At 64.6% G+C, this 22,417-nt stretch overlaps 10 protein-coding genes and 1 non-coding gene across 11 annotated transcripts; 4 read left to right on the top strand and 7 right to left on the bottom strand.

Moving 5' to 3' along the window:
* Positions 1–49: 49 nt before the first annotated feature.
* LOC62_01G000284 (uncharacterized protein) lies at positions 50–1,807 on the bottom strand (the record flags this gene model as incomplete). Its single annotated transcript, XM_062766708.1, has 1 exon — positions 50–1,807. One exon carries the CDS (start codon positions 1,805–1,807, stop codon positions 50–52), a length of 1,758 nt encoding a protein of 585 aa, XP_062622692.1.
* A 1,822-nt stretch (positions 1,808–3,629) lies between these two features.
* Positions 3,630–3,729, bottom strand: LOC62_01G000285. The gene is made up of 2 exons: positions 3,694–3,729; positions 3,630–3,665 (listed from the first exon to the last, which is right to left on the bottom strand). It is a non-coding gene; the product is annotated as a tRNA-Arg (tRNA).
* A 994-nt stretch (positions 3,730–4,723) lies between these two features.
* laeA_0 (Secondary metabolism regulator laeA) lies at positions 4,724–6,202 on the top strand (the record flags this gene model as incomplete). Its single annotated transcript, XM_062766709.1, has 10 exons — positions 4,724–4,878; positions 4,911–5,034; positions 5,072–5,136; positions 5,168–5,232; positions 5,339–5,460; positions 5,504–5,582; positions 5,622–5,676; positions 5,717–5,775; positions 5,916–6,055; positions 6,098–6,202. The coding sequence occupies 10 exons, from the start codon at positions 4,724–4,726 to the stop codon at positions 6,200–6,202; spliced, it is 969 nt and encodes a 322-aa protein (XP_062622693.1).
* On the bottom strand, positions 6,175–7,603 carry LOC62_01G000287 (uncharacterized protein). The gene is made up of 3 exons (XM_062766710.1): positions 7,192–7,603; positions 6,988–7,148; positions 6,175–6,935 (listed from the first exon to the last, which is right to left on the bottom strand). The coding sequence occupies exons 1-3, from the start codon at positions 7,574–7,576 to the stop codon at positions 6,336–6,338; spliced, it is 1,146 nt and encodes a 381-aa protein (XP_062622694.1). The 5' UTR covers positions 7,577–7,603; the 3' UTR covers positions 6,175–6,335.
* A 546-nt stretch (positions 7,604–8,149) lies between these two features.
* Positions 8,150–10,199, bottom strand: YIL166C_1 (putative transporter; the record flags this gene model as incomplete). Its single annotated transcript, XM_062766711.1, has 6 exons — positions 8,150–8,497; positions 8,553–8,770; positions 8,820–9,183; positions 9,239–9,549; positions 9,602–9,664; positions 9,716–10,199. 6 exons carry the CDS (start codon positions 10,197–10,199, stop codon positions 8,150–8,152), a joined length of 1,788 nt encoding a protein of 595 aa, XP_062622695.1.
* A 1,392-nt stretch (positions 10,200–11,591) lies between these two features.
* LOC62_01G000289 (uncharacterized protein) lies at positions 11,592–12,809 on the top strand (the record flags this gene model as incomplete). The annotated part of the gene is made up of 2 exons (XM_062766712.1): positions 11,592–11,600; positions 11,637–12,809. 2 exons carry the CDS (start codon positions 11,592–11,594, stop codon positions 12,807–12,809), a joined length of 1,182 nt encoding a protein of 393 aa, XP_062622696.1.
* Positions 12,810–13,034: 225 nt separating this feature from the next.
* Positions 13,035–14,222, top strand: LOC62_01G000290 (uncharacterized protein; the record flags this gene model as incomplete). Its single annotated transcript, XM_062766713.1, has 3 exons — positions 13,035–13,339; positions 13,398–14,100; positions 14,157–14,222. 3 exons carry the CDS (start codon positions 13,035–13,037, stop codon positions 14,220–14,222), a joined length of 1,074 nt encoding a protein of 357 aa, XP_062622697.1.
* A 1,542-nt stretch (positions 14,223–15,764) lies between these two features.
* LOC62_01G000292 (uncharacterized protein) lies at positions 15,765–18,879 on the bottom strand (the record flags this gene model as incomplete). The annotated part of the gene is made up of 2 exons (XM_062766715.1): positions 15,765–18,471; positions 18,515–18,879. 2 exons carry the CDS (start codon positions 18,877–18,879, stop codon positions 18,429–18,431), a joined length of 408 nt encoding a protein of 135 aa, XP_062622699.1. The 3' UTR covers positions 15,765–18,428.
* LOC62_01G000291 (uncharacterized protein) lies at positions 16,667–17,995 on the top strand (the record flags this gene model as incomplete). Its single annotated transcript, XM_062766714.1, has 1 exon — positions 16,667–17,995. One exon carries the CDS (start codon positions 16,667–16,669, stop codon positions 17,993–17,995), a length of 1,329 nt encoding a protein of 442 aa, XP_062622698.1.
* A 53-nt stretch (positions 18,880–18,932) lies between the features above and the next one.
* Positions 18,933–20,250, bottom strand: LOC62_01G000293 (uncharacterized protein; the record flags this gene model as incomplete). The annotated part of the gene is made up of 6 exons (XM_062766716.1): positions 18,933–19,029; positions 19,102–19,197; positions 19,255–19,504; positions 19,588–20,019; positions 20,054–20,093; positions 20,134–20,250. 6 exons carry the CDS (start codon positions 20,248–20,250, stop codon positions 18,933–18,935), a joined length of 1,032 nt encoding a protein of 343 aa, XP_062622700.1.
* A 262-nt stretch (positions 20,251–20,512) lies between these two features.
* On the bottom strand, positions 20,513–22,317 carry LOC62_01G000294 (uncharacterized protein). Its single transcript, XM_062766717.1, has 5 exons — positions 21,966–22,317; positions 21,695–21,890; positions 21,058–21,655; positions 20,828–21,020; positions 20,513–20,788 (listed from the first exon to the last, which is right to left on the bottom strand). Exons 1-5 carry the CDS (start codon positions 21,992–21,994, stop codon positions 20,743–20,745), a joined length of 1,062 nt encoding a protein of 353 aa, XP_062622701.1. The 5' UTR covers positions 21,995–22,317; the 3' UTR covers positions 20,513–20,742.
* Positions 22,318–22,417: the final 100 nt, after the last annotated feature.

A 22,417-nucleotide genomic window follows, 5' to 3' on the forward strand; every position in this document is an offset into this window, starting at 1 on the left:
CAGCTCAGCTGGCTTTTAACAGTGGGGGTAGTCTATATGCAGAGTAAACCTAGGCCACAGTGGCATTAAGGTCCTCCTCAGAGGTAGAGGTAGGAAGCGCAACATGGCCCTTGCGGGCGAGCTCCTGGCAGCGGTCGTAACAAAACTGCCAGACGAGGAACTCGCAGTAGACGAAGAGAGCCACGCCGATCCAGAAGATGATGTCAAAGACAAAGTGGAACGCGACGTACACAAACGCGTGGCCGGCAATGGCGTAGTAGATGATAAGACCGAGGCCAAAGACGTCAAAGACGGCGATCTGGATCCAGGTCCACTTGTACAGTCCGTGGGCACGGCCCTCGGCGTAGTACTCGGCGAGGTAGCTCGCGCAGAGGAGGCCCTTGGTCGTGGCGACGAACAGGAGCGAGAGGGTCGCGACGAGGTAGATGGGGCGGAGCGAGTACTGGAACGCGGTGACAGACGCGGTGAGCACGAAGATGGTAGCGAGCTTGTAGAAGGTCTCGATGGGGCGAAGGCGGAAGCCGTACGAGAGCTCGAAGAGGTAAAGGGTGGTGATGAGGAGCGCAGCGAAGCGGACACGCTGGACGGCGACAAGGGTCTCGTCACCAAACACTGCAGGGATGGCGGCGAACTCGAGGATGAAGGCGATAGCGCCAATGACCAGGGTGAGGATGGCGAGCACGGTGCGGTGCTTCCTCTTCTCCTGGCGGAGGCTCAGCTCGTCCGAGTCCTCGACCAAGGAAGGGTCCCTGGCGGTAAGGATAGCCTCGAGAAGCTTGGCAGCGATGATGATGGCGACAAAGAGGTAAACACCGTTGGCGGCATACAGGGTCGTGTCCCAGCTGGCCTGGTTCTCGCGCTCCATGAGGATCTCGATGCCCGAGTTGACGTGCGAGCTGCCCGTCATCTTGATGTGGCCAATGTAGGGCTTGTTCTCCTCGTTGGGGGTGAGGGGGCCGATGAAGCCGTGGGGGAAGTGGTCGGCGGTGACGACCTCAAAGTAGTCGCGCTTGATGCACATGTCGCCGCCCGATGGTCCGACGTGGTCGCAGTGGATCTCGGGGCGGAGCTCGAGCATGCCAACGTGGAGGAAGCGGCAGGCAATGTTGTCGCCGCCGAGGTGCCACATGTCGCCGATCTCCTTGGTGTCGAGGAGGTGGCTCATCCAGTGGTCAAACGAGTCGTACTGCTTGTTGTCACCGTAGCAGTAGTTCTGGGCACCGGTACACGTCTGGTTGGCATAGTACTGGGCCCAGACCTGCGTGTCGTTGTCCCACTTGTCGAGACCGATCCACTCGGCCATGGCAGGTACCTGGAGGGGGAGGATGACCTCGGACGCCCACGGCCAGCGGCGGAAGGTGGTCGTGTACTCTGTGATCTGCTGCTGGTCGTTGAGGGTGAAGAAGGTGATGAGCTCGAGAGGGAAGGTGCGGTTGATGTAGGGGTACTCAAAGTCGAAGACGACGGACGCGGCGACATTGTCGTTCTCGACGAGCAGCGCCGTGACAGTGTAGTTCTTGGGGATACCGAGGAACGAGGGGCCCGTCGTGTCGAGGTGACCGAAGAGGCCAAACATGTATTCCGTGTTGAGCTCGCGGCCGTCAAAGTTGGTCGTAGCGTCGACGGTGCCGTGGACGTCCTCGGAGAAGAGGGTCGAGTTGATGGCGTCGGCCTGCTTCTTGCTGTTGGGCCAGAGGAACTGCTTGGAGAAGTTGTCGACGATCCGGAGGTTGTCGTACTCTGACCTGCTGCGTGCAGCGACGGCACCGAGCGCGCCGAGCGCGACGAGGAGGGACGAGGGCCTCATGCTGGTGGGGGTGGGGGGTGGGTGGTTAGTAGGCAGAGGAATGGAGAAGGGGCAGTGACTGCCCGGTACGAGGCATTATATCTGGCGGCCCGTCGTTCGGACGGACGGACGAGCGACGAGGGCGGCGGCGCGTCCATGCCCGGGAAGCAGCAGAGCTTGTCTGTCTCTTCTCGTCACCTGCAAGTGGAGGGGGGGGTGGGCCTTGCGCATCAAGCTCGGGTCAGGCTGGAGGAAGCCTTGCGGCCCAGCCTTGGCGTGCAGCCGCGGGGTGCGGCAGTCGCAGCGTTTCAGAATGTGGGGGGACAGACAGACGCATCCGCGAAGCGCGGACGCGGCGACGGCGGCGTGCTGGCGGCCAGCGCCCACGAAGATGGAGTGTGGCCTGGCAAACATTACGCAAGGGGTACGACGACGACCAGGAAACTGTTAAAGGTACCAGGAGGGCGGCCGGCGCGGCTGCCCTGATCCTGACCCGACGAGCGACCGAAACACGAGGGTGCCGAGGGAGGCGGTGGCCGGCTGACTCGGTCGCTGGGTTGCCGTGATAGTCGGCGCGGGGTGGGCAAAGCGAAGAGCGAGGGGAGGCATGGGAATGTCTGGGTGGTGGGCTGGGGTGGGTGGCCGCTGGTGCTGCGACGCGGCTCCACTCCCCCTACCCTCGCACGTTTGAGGGGGGTGCGCGGCATGCAAGTACAGGAGGAGGTGGTCTTCCGCACGATCTGCGGCAGGCAGGACAGACAGACATGACAAGATCGCCGCAGCGTGCCCTGCTCGCTGACGTGTGGATTGGCCGTGTGAGCGGCGTGTGTGCGACAGCGCTGATCCCCCGCCCATTCCATTCATTACCACGCCGCCGTCTCTTCTCCATTGGAAGACCGGCAAGCACCGCATAAGCATATCCATCCATAACAAGCAAAGGGTACCCGCTAGCAAATCCTATTATGAACTTATGTAGCAGCAGCTGTGCTCCTGTGCTCCCGTCCTCGGGCTGCAGGCGGCGACAAGAGCGTCTAGACGACCAGGGTTAAAACCTTATTACGACGTGTGCTTGTCGACCCGCCGCGCTGCTGCTGCATGCAGTATGCAGCAGCAGCAGCGTTTCAGCTGTTCCGTATCCGCCGGGCCCGGCCTTGGGCGGGTGGCATGTCATCACGCCAGCCAGCCAATGCATGGGGGTGTGTGTCATGGTGTGTACGCAAGATTGAAGCAGCGTAACGCCTCGCCTCCGTCAAGACCGGCACCGTGGGGATCGGAGACGAGGCAGTCTAGCATCTGATCCATCTGTGCATCTGGTGCTCACTCACGTACATCCATTGCTTATCGGGCGTCGTGCTCGATGCGGAGGCGGCGTGGCGGGGACGGTGAGCGCCCGGGTTCCTGGTGGTGGATCGATGTCGACGCCGCACAGACGTATTGCATCGGCGTCAGATCCTGGGCAAGGGCGAGTGTGCAGAGTGGGTGCGAGTGCGAGTGAGTGGTCTGCTGACCTCGATGCATGTGTGCATGGTCGTCGTTGTGGAATACACTCTGCACCGCCTGGCCCGTTGGCAGTGCACGACCGGGAATGCAGTGTGCATTAGGTTAACCTTGTTACTGGCGCTCTTACCACGATTACCACGACGGCGTCGCCTCCAAGCCGCCCTTTCCATCCCATCCCAGCCCTCGGCCCTCACTCCTCACTCTGCCCCCTCCTTCCCCCTCCTCCCCCGGGATGTCTCAGTCGACCCCCAACCTCCGTCCGACCGACACGCCCACAGCCAGAGCCCAAAACGCAAGTTGCAACTTGAGCAACAGCCTCCATGATGCAAAACAAAAGAATTACAGTCTACTGCAGGGGTCGAACCTACGACCGTTGGTTTTAGGCATCGCGGGACCGAAATCCCTAACCGAAGGCCAACGCTCTGCCACTGAGCTAAGCAGACGAATAAGACCGGCATCGGAGACTCCGGGCCGGCTGCCCGTTGCGCCCCGTCGATCATTTTAAGCTTACGACGGTGTGAGTGTGTGTGGCAGTGAGGAAGGAGGGAGGAGGACTTTGGTGCGTCCTCCACGGTGCGTAGCGCCGGCTGACGGCGCCGCTGGGTATGCATTGAGTTGTCTCTGGTCCTGGGTTGGCTCCTTGCTCGCCGTGCACCCTCTCGCAGCTCACCACGCCTGCACGGACTTCCTCCCGATGACGACCATCATCAGGGCCCACACATCGGCGTCCATCCACTCGTGTGCATGCCGGGGCGCGCAATTTGATTAACGCTGGTGAGTAGCGAGCGACCAGATCTGCGCGCTCAGGCTCGGGCGATCTACATTCCAGTGTCCAGCGTCATGCCGCCCTCCACCACAGACAGACAGCGTGAGCGATGCCTCTCTCTACCTTCGCATGCCTCGGCATGGCGGCGGCCGTTGCAGCACGGGCACCCGCGAAGCGATACTACCCAGCACGCCCCCCACTCCACTTGACGGTGTGCCGAGCGATGCCGCGCCACGCCCCCCTGCGGCCTACGGATCGCCGTTGAGATCTCCACCCCCCAGCGCCGACGGATATCGCTTGTCGCTATCGCGAAGCGGGGCGACGTGAAACGCAAGCCTGGCGCATGTTTTGGGTCTCCGCGCCGAGGAATGGCCTTCTCCATGCGGCCCCCGACGCCGCCCGGTTCGGCTTGGGCTTGGGCTTGGCCTGCATACATTCTCGGGCGGTGGCGAAGCCAGACTGAGGAAGGGAAGGTCAAAACACCGGCCGGGCGGGCGGGGTGCGTCTCGTCGCTTCCATCGAGGGTTGGCAGTTGGCCTTGTTTGTCTTGTCGTACTGACCACGGCGTCATCTTGACACTACTGGACCAGGCAGGCCGGACCAACAATCTTCACACTTGGACAGCCCATGTCCTAACAGCCATAGACTCGAACGCAGCAAACACCCTCCCAATGCCAAACTCGCTGGGCCAGCAGGACGCCGGCCCGAGCCGGCATGACCAAGACCACGACAACAGTAACCACGACCACAGCAACAGCAACCACGACCACAGCAACAGCAACCACGACAGCGGCAGCACCACGGTCGATAAGCGCGAGCGAGAGCGGTGAGCCCGCCACCGACCCCAACTCACACCAGTCTCGACACGCTGCACGCGGCGCACACGCTCCTCCTCTCGCCGGCACACGACGAGCTCATCTCGGCCCACTTGGCGGACGTACATCGCTCCGGGCGGCGGAGTACGGTGCTAGACGTCGGCACAGTAAGCTGGTCGCGTATCTGTACACAGCTGACCACAGGGAACCGGCACCTGGGCATTCGCGATGGGCCGCCAACACCCTTTCGCGGACATTATCGGCGTCGAGTGGGTCGGTCCACGACAGAGCTGACACCAGCATCAACTGGTCCGCATATGGCGTCCAAGACTCTCCGCACGGCAACGTCGAGTTCCGCACTGTTGGTGGGTTTGAACCGGAGTCCGTCCTGACGCACCAGACGTGACGAAACCCCTGCCGTGGGCCGGCGGAACGTTCGGTACGCCTCCCAGCAAGCACGACTAACCCCAGACCTGATACATGTCAAGGCCATGGTGATGGACATCCCGCACTACCCGCAGCTGGTCGAACGGCTCGCGGTGACGCTCAAGCCGAGAGGCCTCATGATCCTAGTCGAGAGCTCGATGTCCTTCGTCGGTTGTTTGTCGCGTCGTCGGGATATTGACAATACTCCAGGAATGCATAGACGGCACGCCCTCGGCCGTCGTGGCTTCGTGGTGCTCGTCGCTGCGGGACGCCCTAGCCACCAAGAACTGTGCGTGTCCGTAGGCTGCGGTAGAGCTGACCCGCACAGCCGATATCGACCTGCCGCGTAACCTCGACCGAACGGTAGCTGCCACCGGCGTATTGTAAGTGCCGACCGACCCAGACCCAACTGACCCCACCCAGCACGTCAGAGTTCTTCTTCCAGGAAGTAGGGTGCCCCGTCGGCGCGTACATGCGCAGTGGTGAGTCGTAGTGTAGTTCTGGACGCCTGCCCCGCCCAGCCGCCCCGCCCGCTGACGCTCGCCCGCGCAGAGTTGTCGCCCCGGAAACCGCAACCGTGCCGTCCCCTGCCGTGCCGTGCCGCTGACGCCACACCATCTAGGCTCGGAGCGCCTCCTCCGAGCGGGGAGGCTACACGCGTCCGTCATCCAGCCGACCTTGTGGCGCCTGATATCGAGCCGTCTGGAGCCCGGACCGCGGCGGCGGAACCTCGAGAGTCTGAGCGATGAATGCGCCCGCGATGTGAGCTGAGACGACGTCCTCCTTCAGCTGACCCCACCCCAGCTCATATCCCCGTCGTCGCGCTACATCCAACGCCTGTTCGCAGTGTACGCCTTCAAGCGGCCGAGTAGCGATCGGCTCCTCCCCAGACATCGGCATTCCTACTAGCTCTCGTGCCTCACGTCGTCGTTCCGGGATCTTCGTCGTTGAACACTGCTACTTCCACGAGCCATACACGCACAACGAGCAGCCATACACGACGCTTTGCGAAAGAAGTGATGCATCTCTTGCTCCTCCTCGCTCATCGATGGCGGCTGATCAGGCCCTCGCGGTCCGCCTCGGGGCTCCAGTAGACTGTCGCGCGGCCGGGGTGCGGCGCCCGGCTGCTTGGCACGTCGACGACAAGCGACAGCAGCGTAAAGTGCCCCGCGGCGTTCTTGACGTAGTCGGCGCGGACCTCGCCGATCTTGTACGTTCCCGGCGGCTCGGATTTGGTCACGCTGCGCACAGCCGACGCGGCACCCCGCAAGCTGAGCGACGACGCCCAGCGGCCCAGCAGGCCGGGGCTGCTCGCGTCCTTGCTCTCTCCGGCAGCACCGGCGGCGGCCGTGACAGGCTGCACGATATCCGTGGCCGGCTCGACAGGCTCGCTCGCAACGCCGAGGAGATACGCGCCCTGCCGTGCCCAGCCCTCGGCCTTGGCCCACCACTTCTTCGCCCACGACAGCGGCTCGGGCTCGTCCCGCCCCCGCCCGTGCACCCAGAACGTGATGAGCAGGTGGTCGCGCCCCGAGATGGGGTGGCGCACCGCGCGGTGCACGACGGGTGCGGACCCGCGCGTAGGTGCCGACGAGTGCGGCGAGTGAGTGTACGAGAGCGGTGGGAGGAGGTAGCCGTTGAGCTGGGGTGTGGGTTAGCTTGAGCTGTCGACCGCAGGAGCAGCTCCAACCCACCGCGTCAGAATCCCGGATCATGTCAATGCACTGCGAGTAGAGCACACTCGGCGAGTTCTTGGCGAACAGCTCGGTCGTGAGCGCGATCGTCAAGATGACAAACAGGCCACCGCCGACGAGGATGATCGCGAGGTTACCGCTCTGCCTGAACGCGCGTCCAACTGCCACCATCAGCACAACCCTCCCCCGTACCGGCGCACTCACTCTTCCCGCGCACCCCGAGGTCGGACCAAGCCTTCCACGGCTTCTTGCGGCCGCTAGCGCCGACGCCGAGTGGAAAAGGGCCAGCATGGTCGCGCTGCGCGTCGGCCGCGGTGGCGCGGCGGCGCGCCTCGGCCTCGAGGCGCTCGAGCAGCTCGGACGTCGACTCGGCCGGCTTGCCGCGGCTGCCGGCGCCGGGCTGGTACTTCGGGTCGTCGGTATGGCTCGCGAGGTGGCGCGTGAGGGTCGGCATCACGCGCGGCGCGGCAGCCGTCGGACGCGCGAGCGCGTGCAGTGCGCGCGACGACAGCGGGAGCACGAACGCCGCCCGGGGCGCCGCGCTGCCGATGCACGCGGCCGCGACGGGGAGGAGCAGTCGTGGCGGCATGGCGAGGTGGTGTGAAGTGAGTGTGTGATGGTGGTGGTGACGGGTGCTTGGCCCATAAGGTCTTTGGACGTCATTTGGCTAAGACGAGCCAAGTAATGTAGGCGGGGTCAAATGCCCGCGTGGAAGACACGCGACTCTCGCACCGTGCGCCAGCCAGCGCCCAGCGACGCGTCGTATAAATCTTCGCACCTGCGGCTCGTCGTGTTCCCCATCATTCATCACTCTCGACCGACTCAGCATACGCAAGTACGCGCACAAGTCACGGCGGCAGGCGCCCATCCTGCCCCCACCCCGTCGAGGGTGTAGAGTTTAGTCCTCGTTTGAGGGTCGTCGGCGGGGATCCTACCCCGGCTTCCCATAGTTTGGACACAAATGCGGACGCGGCGCGCCGGGTTTGCGCTTGCGCTCATCCTGTGAGCGCCGTGGCTGGTGCTGGCCGGTGGCCGCATAGTACGCGGGGCTCACGAGCTCAACCATCTCATGTCACTCTTCTGCATCTACTATATCCACCCTATCTAATTTGTATCTGACAACACTGATTTCTAACCCCAGCCGACGAGGACGAGGACGCGCCTAGTGGATGAACCTAAAGTCGAGACGCTTGTTACCCTCGTCCTTGGTCGTCTCGAGGTAGTGCTGCTTCTGCTCGTGGGTCCACGAGTTCCAAATCTTGTCGCGCTGCTTGTTGCGCCAGATGTACCAGCCCTTTGTGGCCCAGAACAGGAGCAGGTTGACGACGACGAGGCCGAGGAGCACGCGGTTGCCGCGGTGGTAGAACGGCGCGTCCTTGGGCTGGTAGATGTTGGACGAGATGAGCGACGAGGCCTGCACGAACATGTTGTAGAGGGATGACGCGACGGTGCGCGTGCGTACCGAGCCCGAGTTCATCGAGTTGAGCGAGACGAGGATGGGATGGGGGTACTAGGGCGTGTTAGTGGTGCTCTGGGGCTTCCGGTGCCGTCGCGACACCACTCACAGGATAGCTCATGACCAGCGTAAGCACGGCCCAGCGGGCCCACTTGCTAGCGCCGGTCGGGAGGTAGATAGTGATGAGCAGGAACACGAAGAGGTACGACGGGCAGAGGGACGAGACGAGGATGCGCTCGTTCACCCTGCGGGCGAGGTACGCCAGCGCGAGATTGCCCGCGATGGTGAGCACCTGCATGGGGATGGTGAGCATGTTGGTTTCGAACGCTGCGAGGGGGGTTAGCTCGTCGTTCCACAACTGGCAGCCAAGACCCACTCGTGTAGCCGAGGTTGCGCAGCGAGAGGGTAAAGTACGCGCCGATAGTGTGCGGGGCGAGGAAGGTGGTCAAGCCGAGGATGTACAATGGCCAAAGGTCGTAGTCTGTGAACGACTTCCACAGCTCCTTGAGGCCCAAGCCCTCGCGGTTGTGCATCGACGACTTGGTCGGGTCGTCACGCAGTACCTTGTTGACGATGATCTTCTCCTCGCGCTCGGTGAACCACCCGGTGCTGGGCTTGCCGCGGATCTTGGCGCGCAGCTTGCCCCACATGTTGCGGCTGGTCTGCGTCGGCCCGGGGGGCAGGTAAAAGAAGGCGAAGACGCCGATGAGGAAGGTCATTGTGCCCTCAATTGCGAAGAGCTGGGTGGGAGTGGTTAGCCACACGTCACCTGCCTGACACGCCCCAGCCACTCACCCAGCGCCAGCCAGCCATGTGCGTAATGTGGCGCAGCTGCAGCAGCCCTGCAGCGAGGAACGCAGCCACGATCTGCGTGACCGTGAGCGAGACCCAGAAGTAGGCGAGGCGGATGGTGAGCTCGGCTGAAGTGTAGTAGTAGGACAGGTACAGGATCGTGTCGGCGATGAACCCGCCCTCGATGAGGCCGATGAGCGCGCGCGTGACGTAGAACGAGGGCAGGGACGTCAGGCCGACCTGCGCGATGGCGACGGCCGACCAGCCCATCATCTGGATGGGGATCCAGACGTCTGACCCGAGCTTCTTGGAGACTGCGCTGGGGTTAGCAGGGAAAGGGGCGGGCGTGTGGGAGTGGGCACGTACTCATCTGCGAGGGGAGCTCGGCGAACAGGAACGAGGTGTAGAAGATTGTCTGGCCGATGTTGTCTGCGTGGCGTCAGTCACTGTGGCAGGAGCACAGCGCCGCACACAACCCACAGTGGTACGTCGTCAGGTTGAGGTCCTTGAGCATGCCGTCACTGAGCGCATTGTTGATGTTGCCGCGGTCGAGCTGCAGTGCAGCAAAGCAGATACACGCGATGAACGTGACGCGCAGGTCGAGCCGGCGCGTGAGCTTCTTTTCCTCCTCGGGCGTCCACTTGAAGCGCGGGTCCCAGCGGTGCTTGTTCTCGTACGCGTCCGGCGGGGTGTACCATTTCTCCAGGATGATGCTTTCTTCTTCCGACGGGTTGCCGAGGTGGCTCTTGAGGTTCAGGCCGTGCTCGTTGGTGTCCTGCGTGCCGTAGTGCACGTCGTCTGCGCGGTCGTCGCCGGCGGCCGTGCGGTTCTTGTCGTCGTTGGTGCCCGAGCCCGCGCCGCCGCTCTCGATCGACTTCTCGTCGTCCTTGAGCGACTCGCGGTCCGCGTCGACGCGCGGCGGCGCAGTGTAGCCCTTCGTGTCTACCAGCACAGGCGCTGACATTGTGGCTTCTCCTGGCGTGTGAGTGGGTGAGTGGGGCCGTGCGTCGCTTCCTCTCCCTCGTCCATTTATGCCCCGGCGATCAACTCCCTCGGCCACCTCCGACTGACTCGAGCAACACGACATCATAGCGTGCGAGGGTAGCTGAAACAGCGTGCACTCTGGCAACTCCCCCGCCCATGTCGTGTTCGCTGGCGCCGAGCACGCCTCGTAGTGCCAGCTGCAACACGTTCCAGTGAGCAGAGCACGCAGCGTCACGACTGGCGTGCGCTGGATTCCAGCTATTCGGAGGAGGGCAGCGAGCTCATGATGATGCGATAGTGCAGCGTTATTCCAGATAATTTGGCCAAGACATTGTGCCAAGAGATGTGGGTGGAGCTGAGTGAGTGAGTGGGGGGAGGTGGCTAGTACAGGCGAGACGCAACGTGGTCTGCGTGCTGGCGCGGTGCTGGACCACGGGCTGCCTGGCCTGGCCAGCAGCTTGGCAGCGGTTGCGGCGTTCCTGGCCTCCCACACGCGCGCCGACCGACCCGACCGAATCGCGCAAGCATTGACAATCGCGCCCCGGAGACTGGTGGACCGTGCCAAGTGCGGCGCGGGAGACGATGTAGATAAGACGCGGCGCTGTGGCGGGATCCCTTTGCCGACAGTGATGATATCTGCCAAGACTGAGATCGTGATGGGTGCCACTTTGGTGCCATCATCACGCCATGGTGTTTCACCGGGCCTGGCTTGGCACTCACTCACTGGCAGTGTACATGCACTTTGCATCAGTCTTGACCCGAGGGATTGTGATGCTATGCGGACGGGTGAGGCCCGTCGCTCGGGTAAGACGAATGCATGGCACCGCGTAAGATGGATGCGTTGTTGCTTGAGGCACGGTATATACTTGACTCTGCGGCGGCGGCCAAGCGCGAAGCTGCAGCCGCCTCCATAGCTGTTGTTTTCCATCACATCCCTGATCTGTAAGTATGCACTGTTGCATGCAAACAAAAGAGTGGTTTGTACTGTCTCTACTCGCATTCGAACACCCTTGCAATAATCCATGTTGCCTCTTGTCTCGATGGCGCAGGACCAAGGTTATGTTCTACCATTATACTAGCGAAGATAGTCAACCACCCATACATCATGTTCAATACTGCTCTATGACTGTTTCCAGGTCTCCCCTTCACCCTCTCAGCACAACCCATTACACTGCACACTGTTACATATGCTCTATGCTTGGCTCACGACTAGAGACCGCGTCGACTTGCTCGACGCAGCGAGGCTAGTGCACCGAGTCGCGCCTTCCCTGAGTTTGCCACATGGCCTCCACTTGGCTGCACCACAATCAGTGATCTGCGTTTCTCGCGGCAACTCTTCGCAAACACAGCCATATCTCTTCCACATACGCAAATGAGCAAGGTAAGTCTCCCCGAACAGCACCCTCTGACGTACTAGCGGAGCCGGCGCACAGCAGGCACCTCCAACGGTGATCCACACGACCCAGCGACGGTCGCAGCCCGTCTCCTCGGCCCGCTCGGCCTCACCCCCGGGCCGCTCACGAACCTGCAAACCCTGTGGGCGGGGTACGGCTCCATCTCGTCGTTCTCCGCGGTGGACAAGAGCGGCTCGTCGCACGCGCTGATCCTCAAGCTCGTTGCGCCGCCGCGCGGCGCGTCACAAGACGAGGGCCACCGGCGAAAGATGCTCTCCTACGGCGTCGAGCAGCACTTCTACTCTGCCGTTGTGCCTACCCTCCACCTTCCCTCGGAGGTGGGCATCGCAAGCGTCATCGCTACGAGCGGGGACGGCGTCATTGCCACTGTGCTCGAGGACCTGCGGCCGCGGTTCCCCGTGTCAGGGGAACGCCGGGGCGAGCTTTCGGCGGCCCAGGTGTCGGCCGCGCTCCTGTGGCTAGGCAAGTTCCACGCCGCGTCGTGGGGCTACGGCAAGGGCCAGCTGGACGCCTTCGTCCTCCCGCCGCTGCTCGAAACTGAGGACGGGAAGAAGGCGCTCTGGCTGAACGGGGGGTACACTTACCTCGCGACACGGATGAGCGAGTTCGCGACCCTCCAGCGCGGGCGGGGCGAGTGGAGCGTGCTCGCTGAACTCGACGGCGCGGGCAACTCGCCCGCGAGCCTTGCAGCGCTGTTCCTCGAGCCGCGAGGCCGCGCTTACGAGTCCTTGATTCACGGGGACGTCAAGTCCGAGAACCTGTTCGCGAATGCCAGAGGGGACAGGGTGGCCTTCTTCGACTTCCAGTATGTCGGGGTGGGACTGGGAGTGTGCGACCTCGCCAAGCTGTTCACGTGTTCTGTGCCGCTTGAGATGCTCGTCGACACGGACGACAGGGGGCGAGTGAAGCGCCGCGGCATGGGCAAGGGCGAGGAGGCCTTGCTCCGCGAGTACCTGGCGTACACTGGCCGGAGCAGCGAGTACGCCTTTGCCGACCTCACCCGCCACTGGGAGACCGCGCTCGTCGACTGGTGCCGCTTTCAGGCGAGCTGGGGCTGGTGGGGCAACACCGACTGGCTACAGAGCCGCGTGCGCGAGATCCTCGCGGACGGCGGGTGGCGGCGTTGGGTGGAGGGGGAGGTGAGCGCTGGGCTGAGCGCGGCGGCGGCGCGGTAGCGGCGTAGATGGGGCGTAGACAGCATCATTGCATGTGCATGTACTTTAGAGCGGCAGTGCGGCTTGGACAAGCGTTCAGAGCAGCGAGCAGCAGCTCGGATATACCCGACGAAGACGTCACACCAGGCGGCGTCCACTCAACGCAGGCATCGGAACGCAACCGCCTCCCCCATGGTTATCAAGCACGGCGGCGCTGCACGCCACCTCCCCACCACCCACTGCGCAATGGAAGCAGCATCAGCGATAGACCACACGGCGTACCCGGACGTCCTGGACGAGATCATTGAGCTCGCGCCTCCGCAAGCGCTAGTTCGACTGCGCGCGACGTCGCGCGATTTCTGCACGCGCGCGGACCGCGTGCTGCTCCGGCACGTCGTGTACGCTTGGCGCAGCGACGCCAAAGGCAACCAACACGCTGACCTGCTGGCGCCGTTTACGCGCAGCAGGCCGCCGCAGGATGGCGGGCAGCGCGGTGAGCGTGCAGTGCTCCCCCTCAAGCCCGAGTGCGTCGAGGTGCTCGACCTGGTCAAGTAGGTGGGGTTCGTGGGTGGAGTGTGGGGCCCTACAGTAGGCTAATCACCGATGCAGTGCGTGGCCCGCGCCAATGCCATCCACCCTCCTCGACCGCTTCACGTCCCTGCACACCCTGCGGCGCATGGGCGCCGGCCTGCTCTCGCGCAGCGCGGACCGGACGGTCGTGTACCCCGCGCGCACCGTCGCCGACTTCTACGCGATCGACGACTTCCGCCCCGGCGCGGGGGTGAGCAACATCCCCGTCGTGCCGGACCCGCACTACGCGTCCGACGCGTGCACGCGGTACGTGCTGCACCTCAAGTGGCGCGAGGGGCCGAGCTGGGCCGGCAAGGAAGTGTGGAGTCTGTCGACTTTGGCGGCTACACGTCTGCAGGAGCTGGATATCGTGCTGTGGTCGTATGGCGACGTCGACGCCCCGCAGCCGGGGGCCCGCGTCGTCGGCCTGCTCCAGGTCGCGGCGCGGTTATGGGACGGCCTCGTCGCCGGCAGCACGCGGCTGACGGTCGTGGGGCTGGAGAAGGTGTACCGCTGGCACATTGACCAGCGGGACCGCTCGACCGAGCGCGGCCTGCACGGCGCCGCCGAGCTGTGGCGCGCCGTGCTGAGAGCCGGCAACTCTGGCGGCCCGGAAGCCGAGTACGACGCGGCGGTGGCGAATGTGACGTTTTTGACGCTCGACGAGTGGCTCGACTCGCTGGGGGACCGACGCGCGGCCGAGGGCGAGTGGCCTGATGCGCTTTGTGGGACATGCGGGAATGTGAGTTGCGCCGCGAGGGTGACCTGACGACATGGTGGCACGCTGACGACGTGCAGTCCAAATGGTATCCATGCGATGCTTGCGGCGACGAGGAGGTGGACGAGGAGACGCGGTACAGCTAGGCAGGCTGTTGTGTGTGTGGCGATGTGTAGTCAGCAACCAGTGTGGCACTGTCAAAGCGTTGTATGCAGCTCGTTGGTCTGTCGGCATGCTTCTCGTGATCGATCCGATCGGAGCAGTGCCCGGGGGTTGCCCGCGCCCGCGAGCGACGGGCGCCGTGATTCACGGGGTGGGCGTGCAGCACATGCCCATGAGGAGATAGACCAGCCTGGCGGGCGGACGGGCGGCGGCGGCGGCGCCATCAGCCCCGTGCTTCGTCGATGCGCCGTGGTACGACTGACTGGGCGCGCGGCGTTGCCTCGCTGCGGATCTGCTGCCCGGGGAAGGACCATCGCGCGATCAGCGCCGTGCTGGCGGTGGGTTTTGCTGGTTCCAGCGCCCAATTCCCGTGCCACACACACACCTCTCGGCGCCACGGCGCGGTGGTCGGTCGACGAGGCGATCTGTGCGCTGTGCGTGGCGTCTGGCGCCGCCGGTGCCCCCGGCGCTACTTGCCGTCTGTAGCCGTGCAGCAGCGCTGTGCTGCATGCATGCGCGCTCTCCTCCGCGGATTCTGATTTCGCGGCGGCCGGCGCGCGCGCCCGCCGTTGCGTGCGCCACGGAGCAGGACTGTGCGCGCGCGGCCGCGCGCATGCAGGCAGGCAGTTAGTCACGCGCGCGAACGTGTATGGCTGCCTTGGCGAGCGGGCGGGATCCCGGCCGATATGCACCGCTGGCCAAGCTCCGCTCTGTCCGTCCCGCCATGCACATGCACCGGCGTTTGCATTATCTGGCTGGCTGGGTGGGCCCATGCCCGAGTAAGCGCTCTGCCCGCGCAGCGCAGCAGCAGTGATCGGAGTCTGTTGATAATGTCTTGCCTGATGTTTATTAGAACGCAGCAGGGCAGCAGGGCTTGGGCAATTAGGCACGGTGAGTTGCACGTTGGTCGTCAAAGTTTGGGGGTGAGGCACAGAGCAGCAGCAGCAGCGGTGGCGACTGATGCCGGGCTCTCGCTGTTTGAGTCGTTAGCTTGTATAGATTGTTATGCCAAGCCCGCTGCGGGTGTCAATTGCGCTGACTATTCATTCAGCCCAACTGGGCGAGATTACACGCCGCGGCGTGGTTGGCAGTCAGCGACGAGGAGACGAGGGGGGGGGGTGAGCTTAATCGCCAGGTCGTGGACCCCTTGACGCCGCCGCCGCCACAGCGGCGCAGGCGAGTCCAGTCCGTCTCTCACGGCCGTCTTTGTCACCACAGCCAGCCGGGACAAGTGCCCCGTGGTGGGTGGGTGAATGCTGCGGCGTGCCGGCGGCGGCGCCTTGGCGCGACGCCACGGATCGACGTCGCCGCAATAGTCGTCGCATTGGGCAGGGTGTCGCCGCGCCAGTCGGCCCTGAACTGGACACCATAGTGCCAGTGGGTGGCTTTTGGCGAACAATAGAGCGAGTGAGCGAAGCGCCTGGCGACGGCGTGCTCGATGGCAGCGTGCGTCGTCGGACTCGGAGGAGACTCGACGGGCGACAACCCCTTGTTCACACTCTTTGACTCTTGACATTCACTCGTTTCGTTTCTCGACACCACCTTGCCACTGATTCACTTTTTGCCCCGCCAGCTGCAGCTGGCGCACCGCACCCAACACTCCGAGCCACCCCGCTCACTCCCCCACGCCCCGCTCGCTCGGACCCGCCGCCCCTGCACGGACGCCCTCCGACTCGGCATTGGCGTGCTCGTGCTCTTTGCTCGGTGTGGTCGCTGTCGCCTCGGCCGGCTAGCTTGCCCACGACGAAGACGACGACGACGACTCGACGACGGCAGCGTTGACTACTTATTCGTTGTGCAGCCGCCGGAGTGTCCTTTGACCCGTGTCCGCCTGCTCGCCCACTTTGTTTTTGTTTCCGAGGCCCAAAGGAACGGATCAACGAGATCCCGGCATCCCAGCGCAGCCAATTCCAGACGACGAGAGCTGAGCGAGGCACGGCACCGTAGCAGCAGCAAGCAGCACGCCCGCGGCACGCACGACTGGGCGACGACGACGACGACTCGGGGCGGCAGAATACCATACCTACCTACACGCAGAGGCCGCGGGCAACCGTGAGTTTGGTCCCAAGTCTTGTGGCTTGCTTGGCGCCCACGAACGGCCACCGCGCAGCCTCCTACTCGGGCGTTTCGTTGCAGGCGCTGCTCGCAGCTACATGCACCAGCAGCCCCCTTGCCTTGCGACAACCACTCGTTTGCCCTTGTTGTCAACTGACATTTGACAAGACAGTCCTCGTCGTGCCCCCCCTGGCCGCCGCGAAAGCTCTTTCCATACCGGATCAGCCACGGCCGCCTTCTCATCACACGCACACACACACGCGCGCGCACATCTTCCCACCGCCGCGCGCGACTCGTCGTCGTCTCTCGTTGGTGTAGACGTCTGTCGTTGGCCACTACCCCACTGCATATAAGGCCACGCAGCAGCAGCAGCATGGACTGGTATCCCACGCCACCAGATCTCACTCCCGACCCCGACCCCAAGACACCCGGTGCAGCAGCCGTCGCAGCCGCGTACAGCCGCATGCCGTCGCTTCCCGCGCTCCCTACGCCGCCAGCGAGGCCCGACGACGACGGCGAGTCAGCCCTGCGGCCCCGCTCGCGCCGCAGCAGCTCGCACTCGTCGAGCCCGTACCCCCTGCTCACGCCCGATCTCGACGTGACGCAGCACATGTCCTTCTCGCTCGCCGCGGACAACAGTGACCGCGGCGACGACGAGTCCACCTCGCCCGCAGACGAAGTCAAGGTGCCAGCTTCGCAGCCGATCGCCATCGCCGCCGCCGCCGGACGTGCGCGCCAGCAGCCTGTGCCGTTATCGCCAGCGGCGGCTGTGGTGAAGCGTTCGACAGCCCCCGCAGCCCTCGTCCTCGGGCAGCAGGACGTCACGTTCGACACTTACGTCCCGCCACTGACATCGACCCCGACGACAGAGCTCGGCCAGTTCGAGTACCCCGTCACGTCTTCGGCGGCGACCTCACCCACGGCGCCGACAGCGGCAGCAACAGTCAGCAGAAGCCCGCCCGCGTCGGCGCCGCACCACCACAAGGCGTTCGCGTCGGTCGTGTCTGCGCGCGCCGTGTCGACGTCGACCGCCTTTCATCCGCGTCCGCCGCCGCTCGGCCGGCGCGGGTCCATTGCCAGCGGCCAGATCTCTCGCTTGGCCGCTGGGCTTCCGGGACCCGACAGGCCCGAGCAGCAGAGCCGCGAAGCCGTCCTCCGCCGGCCGCAGCCAGTGGCGACGGGATCGACGCCGGCGCTCCCGACGCTGTCCCTCTCGCCGAGCCTGCGCCCGGTCAGCGTGCCAGCGACCTCAGCAACCGCGCTGCTGCAGCAGCCTGCGTCGCCGCGCTTCTCGGGCCAAGTGTATCTTCCGCCAGCGCCAGCGCAGCCCCGCCGTGGCGGGCCGATAGCGTTCGCGCACGCGCCGCTGCCGGCGCCCATCCCGCCCTCGCTCCTCGCCCGCAGAGGCTCAGTGCCCCACAACTCGCTGCTCGGCCTCCTGCCCCCGCCGGGCGGGTGGGCCACGAGCCCCCACTACACGGGCAGCAGCGCCGCGGTGGCGCAGTCGCGCCGCCGCCTGAGCGGCCGCGACGAGTTCCGGCCAAAGGTCACCCCGCCGAGTCTTGTCCTCCCCGCGTCGGTCGGGCCCAACGTTGCGGTCGTCGCGGACGACGAGGACGACGGCGCCCAGCTGCCGACCCCCACGGCTGTGTCGACCGCGTCCGTCGTGTCAGACGACACGGCCGCCGCCCCGCCCCACTGAGCTCGGTTACGCCGTCTCGCTAATCAATCAATCAATCACGCCTCGTTACGCCCGCATATCATCTTGGTCATTTGGTTCTTTCTTTCTTTGGTATTTGGTCTTCTCGGTCGGTCATACTCGGGTCTTTCGCTCTCTCGCTCTCTCTCTCTCTCGTCTCATCAGGTACTATCACGCACACCCACACACCCACACACACACACTATTGCATTACACTAGCTAGCATGTGACTATATGTTGATTGCGGTGGTGGGAGTGGGGCGAATGGCTGGCTGTGATGATTGATTGTGCTATGTGGTGTGGTGTTGAGAGTTCCGTGGCGGAAAGGTCAATGGTGATGGAAGTGGCGAAGTCGCGCCGATAAGGGTGGCAAATGTCCAGGGGTATAACCGTACACACAAATAGATGCAGCGAGCACAATGTCGTGCGCGTCGTGCTAAAACCGGCTGGGGGCAACCATGCCATGGTCGACGAGCACGCTGCGGGGTCAGCTGAGCCTGCACAAGGGCGCGCACGACGCACCTGAGACGCGCGTACTCGACGCCCATGACGGCGTACATCTCGTGCTCGAACTTGTCAGCAGGCGCCGCACACGCGAGGCGCAGCGCGAGCGGGTCGGCGTCGGCGTCGGCGTCGGTGTCGGTGTCGGATCCGGACGCTGAGGCCGAGGTGGCCGGGCTGGAGGGACTAGGCGGGCGCGGCGGCGAGGGGAGGGACGGCGCGGCGTCCCCCGGTGTCGGGGGCCGTGCTGGCCTGCTACTGCTGCTAGCTTTGTCGTTACGCGACGACGCGATAGCGACGATCGCGGCGCCGAGGGATGCGAGGTCGTGCTCCGCGTGCGAGGTGAGCACGTCGGCGTCGAACACGGCCGCGAGGAGCGGCGCCATTGCCGTGCTGTGCGTTGTCAGTCAGCATGCCCCATCCGCGACAAGCACGGCGCCTACTCGAGGTCTCTTGAGACGAGGACCACGCGCGAGACGGTGCCGAAGGGCGCGACGTCGCGGGCTAGCTGGAGCACGTGGCTCTCGAGGACACACCTGGTGGGTGTCAGCGGTGCATGCGACGCACGCTCTGCATCATCGCGGGCTCTATACCACGCGCCCACCCACCTCGAGTTGGCGCGCAGGTCACGAAACTCGGACACGACGGCGCCGTGCTCGAAGCGCGTCGTGCCGGGGTATGCCCCGCAGCGGGCGGGGTACGGCCTGTGCCAGTCGTCAGCTCTCTCCTCTGCTGCCTCCACCACCCCACACGGCACCCACCGGACAAACGCAAAGCACTTATCGTCGTGCCCCACCCCGCCGCCAGGAGGCAGTATACCCGCGAGATGGGCGAGCACGTCCCATTTCGCGTTGGCGTACTTGTCGCGCACGGCCAGGCGCGCGGCGGGCGCGTTGGCGTCGGCGAGCACGGCCACGGCGCCGGGCCCGACGAGCTCTGGCAGCCCCGCGTCGGCGTCGGTGCAGAGCGCGGCGTAGTCGATGTCACGCGTGTGAATGACCACCAGGTCGCCTGCGCGCGGGGAGAGCGTGAGGCGGATTGCTAGCGCCGCGGGGAGGACTGGGTGTGAGCGATGCCAGAGCGGGGGGTCTTACATGGCAAAACGCGCGCGCGGGCCAGGCCGTACCGCTCGCGCCAGTATGTCCCGACTGGCCCCAGCGCCTCCGCGGCGCCGGCGACCTTGGAGCGGATCTCGGCCGAGGCGAAGGACGCCGACAGGGAGCGTTCCTGCGCCGTTGCGGCGCCGGAGCGCTGCAGGAGGAGGGAGGTGAGGAACCGGCCGAGCGGGGCGGGGTCGGGCTGCGCGCCCGGGCTGGCGATGGGGGTGGCGATGGTGCCCGTGAAGAGGTCGGCGATGGGCATGTCGGGCAGCTGCTGGGCGCCGAGCGGCAGCGTCGGGTCGAGGCGCGCGAGGGTGCACTCGAAGCCTGGGGCGAGGGCGAGATACGTCGGATGCGGGACCGTGCCGCTGATTGTGGAGACGGCGCCCAGGTCGGCGTGCTGCGCGAGCTTGTAGAGCGTCGTGTCTGGCGTTAGTGGGACGGGTGGCACAGTACGTACCGAGGGCTTGGAGCTGCGCCGAGGTCGACAGCGGCTGGTCCTTTGGCGTCAGTGTTGCGTTCGATTGCCGGCCAGCTTACAGAGGAAGACGACGACGAGAGCACGCGGAACGCCGCCGACAGCTCGACGACCGACTCGAGCCCGTCCCACAGGGCTGCGGTGAGACTTGTCGGCGTGAAGCTCAGCGTCAGGTGCATTGTGAGCGAGCGAGTGAGTGGTGAGTGAAGGCAACAAGTCAACATGCTCTAGTGGTCGTGTTTGCAGCGTCGACGGGGGGCGGGGCGTCGACGCGTCGGCACCGATCCATCCATGCCACCCATTCCGTCGCTCGTCGCTCGTCGCCGTCGCTGTCGTCGTCTTCCTCGCACTCGAGGGGCCCTGGTGCCCCAGCGCCCTCAGCGCCCCAACACCGCCGATCCTCGACACGCGTAACGTCACTGGCCCCCACACTCACTTCACACCCATCACACAGTTTGCATAACGGCTCGACGACCTGCGGCACAAGTAACAGGCGACACTTGACGAGACACCACGCGCCAGAGTCGCAACGGCTTTCGCGACTCGGCGCGCCTCTGCCTCCGACCGACCTCCTCGGCGGGGTACAAGATTTGTCTGGTATCGACACTTGATTTCTGCGGTATAGCGTTTTGACTCGACTCGGTTCCATTGTTCGGTTTCATCGCTCATATCTAGGTCGGGCGGGGGACGCCGGCAGCAGCTGCGGCGGCGGCGTTTCTATACGTCAGCATTTGCACCACGAGACACACTACTCACCGGTTGGGAATCTGTACATGCTCTCGGACAAAGCTGGCCAACTGCGACAGCTGGGCCTTGGTGACGGCGAGCTCCTTCTCCAGCGTCTGGATCTTGGCATCGCGCTCAGTAATCTCGCGCGTGAGCGTCTCGAGTTCCTCCTTTCGCCGCAGGCGGTGCTTCTGTGCCGAGCGGCGATTGATGCTTCGCCGGTCTGGACGTCAGCTGTCGTCGCCAACAATACCACTCACGCTCAAGCCTGTCGATACGTCTCTGCTCCTCGGGGTCAGACCCATCGACATTACGCACGCTGCGCTTCGCTCCCAGCCGCCTCGACGACGCGCCGGCGTTCGCTGCGCTCGACCCCAGCGCTTCAGCATCCGGCGCGATGGTCGTTGGCGCACCGCTGCCGCCCCAGGGCACAGCGGTCGCGCCGAGATTGAGCGCGTTCAGCTCTAAGAGCGGAGACGGGGAAGGCTGGAAGTCTCCTGCCACAGAGTTGTCGTCCGTGTCCATGTCGGTCGTGTAGAAGCCAGAGTCATCCACATCCGTGCTCGACAGCGACACGCGCGAGTGGTTGCTCGCAGCGGAACGAGGGCGGAAGACGTCCTCAGTGGGCGCGGCAGGGGCTGCTGACGCTGACGCTGGCGCTGGGGTCTCGGGCGGCACGAAGCCCGAAGGTGGGTCGAGGCCGACCTGGGCAAAGAAGGTGTCGTTCGTCGTCGACTCGTTGAGGAAGGCCATCGGGTTGAACTCTGACGGCTGGCGCGCGAGGCCGGCCGCAGCGGGGTCGATCGTGCCCGTGCCAGTGGTGCCGACCTCGGATGGCAGCTGTCCAAAGCCATGAAGCTATCGTCAGCCACCGCATCGCGCGCTTCCTTCACTCACATAGCGATCGAGTAAGGACTGGTCTCCGAGCGCCGAGTCGCTCTGGAGCACGCCGAGCCGCCCGCCGAGGAGCGACTCAAAGTCCCTCCCAATGCTGTCGGTCGGTCCGAGGCCGGCACCAGCGCCGCCGAGGTTGGGACGAGGGAGGTCGCGCTCCTCGCGGTCGGGCCGGATAGTCGCCGACGACGAGTTGAAGCTGGCGCGTGTGAGCTAGGTGAAGGGGGGAAGGCGAGGAAGGCGAGGAAAGAGGGGAAGGTAGGCTCGGACTTACGAGTCTGCAGGCTTGAGGAGCGGAGCCATGGTTGGTGGCGATGGCTATGTGGACGAAGTGATGGTGGTAGTGATGGTGACGACGCGGTATGTGGACTGCCCGAGTGATGGTCCTCGGCGGCGTTGGTGGCAAGCGGGGAAAAGGTGGTGACGGTGGTGGCGACCGTGGTGACGGTGGGTGACGGGAGTGGCGACGATATACGTTGAGAGTAAGGTTGAAGGAGGGAGGGGGGAAGGTGGTTAGCGTCGACTTTGTTATGTCTTTTCCTTTTGCCAGACGAGTTGTAGTGAAAGAAAAACAACAGGACTCGCCTTGTCCCCTCTTCGGCACGGCTTTGGACGCACCGACACAGTGGGCACACACTGGCAGGACACACACAGGAGACCACAATGGCGCCAGGCACGGAACAGTTGACTGGACTGCGGCCACGTGAAACACACAATCTATCACAT

Source organism: Vanrija pseudolonga, chromosome 1, assembly GCF_020906515.1.
Source record: "Vanrija pseudolonga chromosome 1, complete sequence".
In the NCBI taxonomy this organism is placed as follows: Eukaryota; Fungi; Basidiomycota; class Tremellomycetes; order Trichosporonales; family Trichosporonaceae; genus Vanrija; species Vanrija pseudolonga.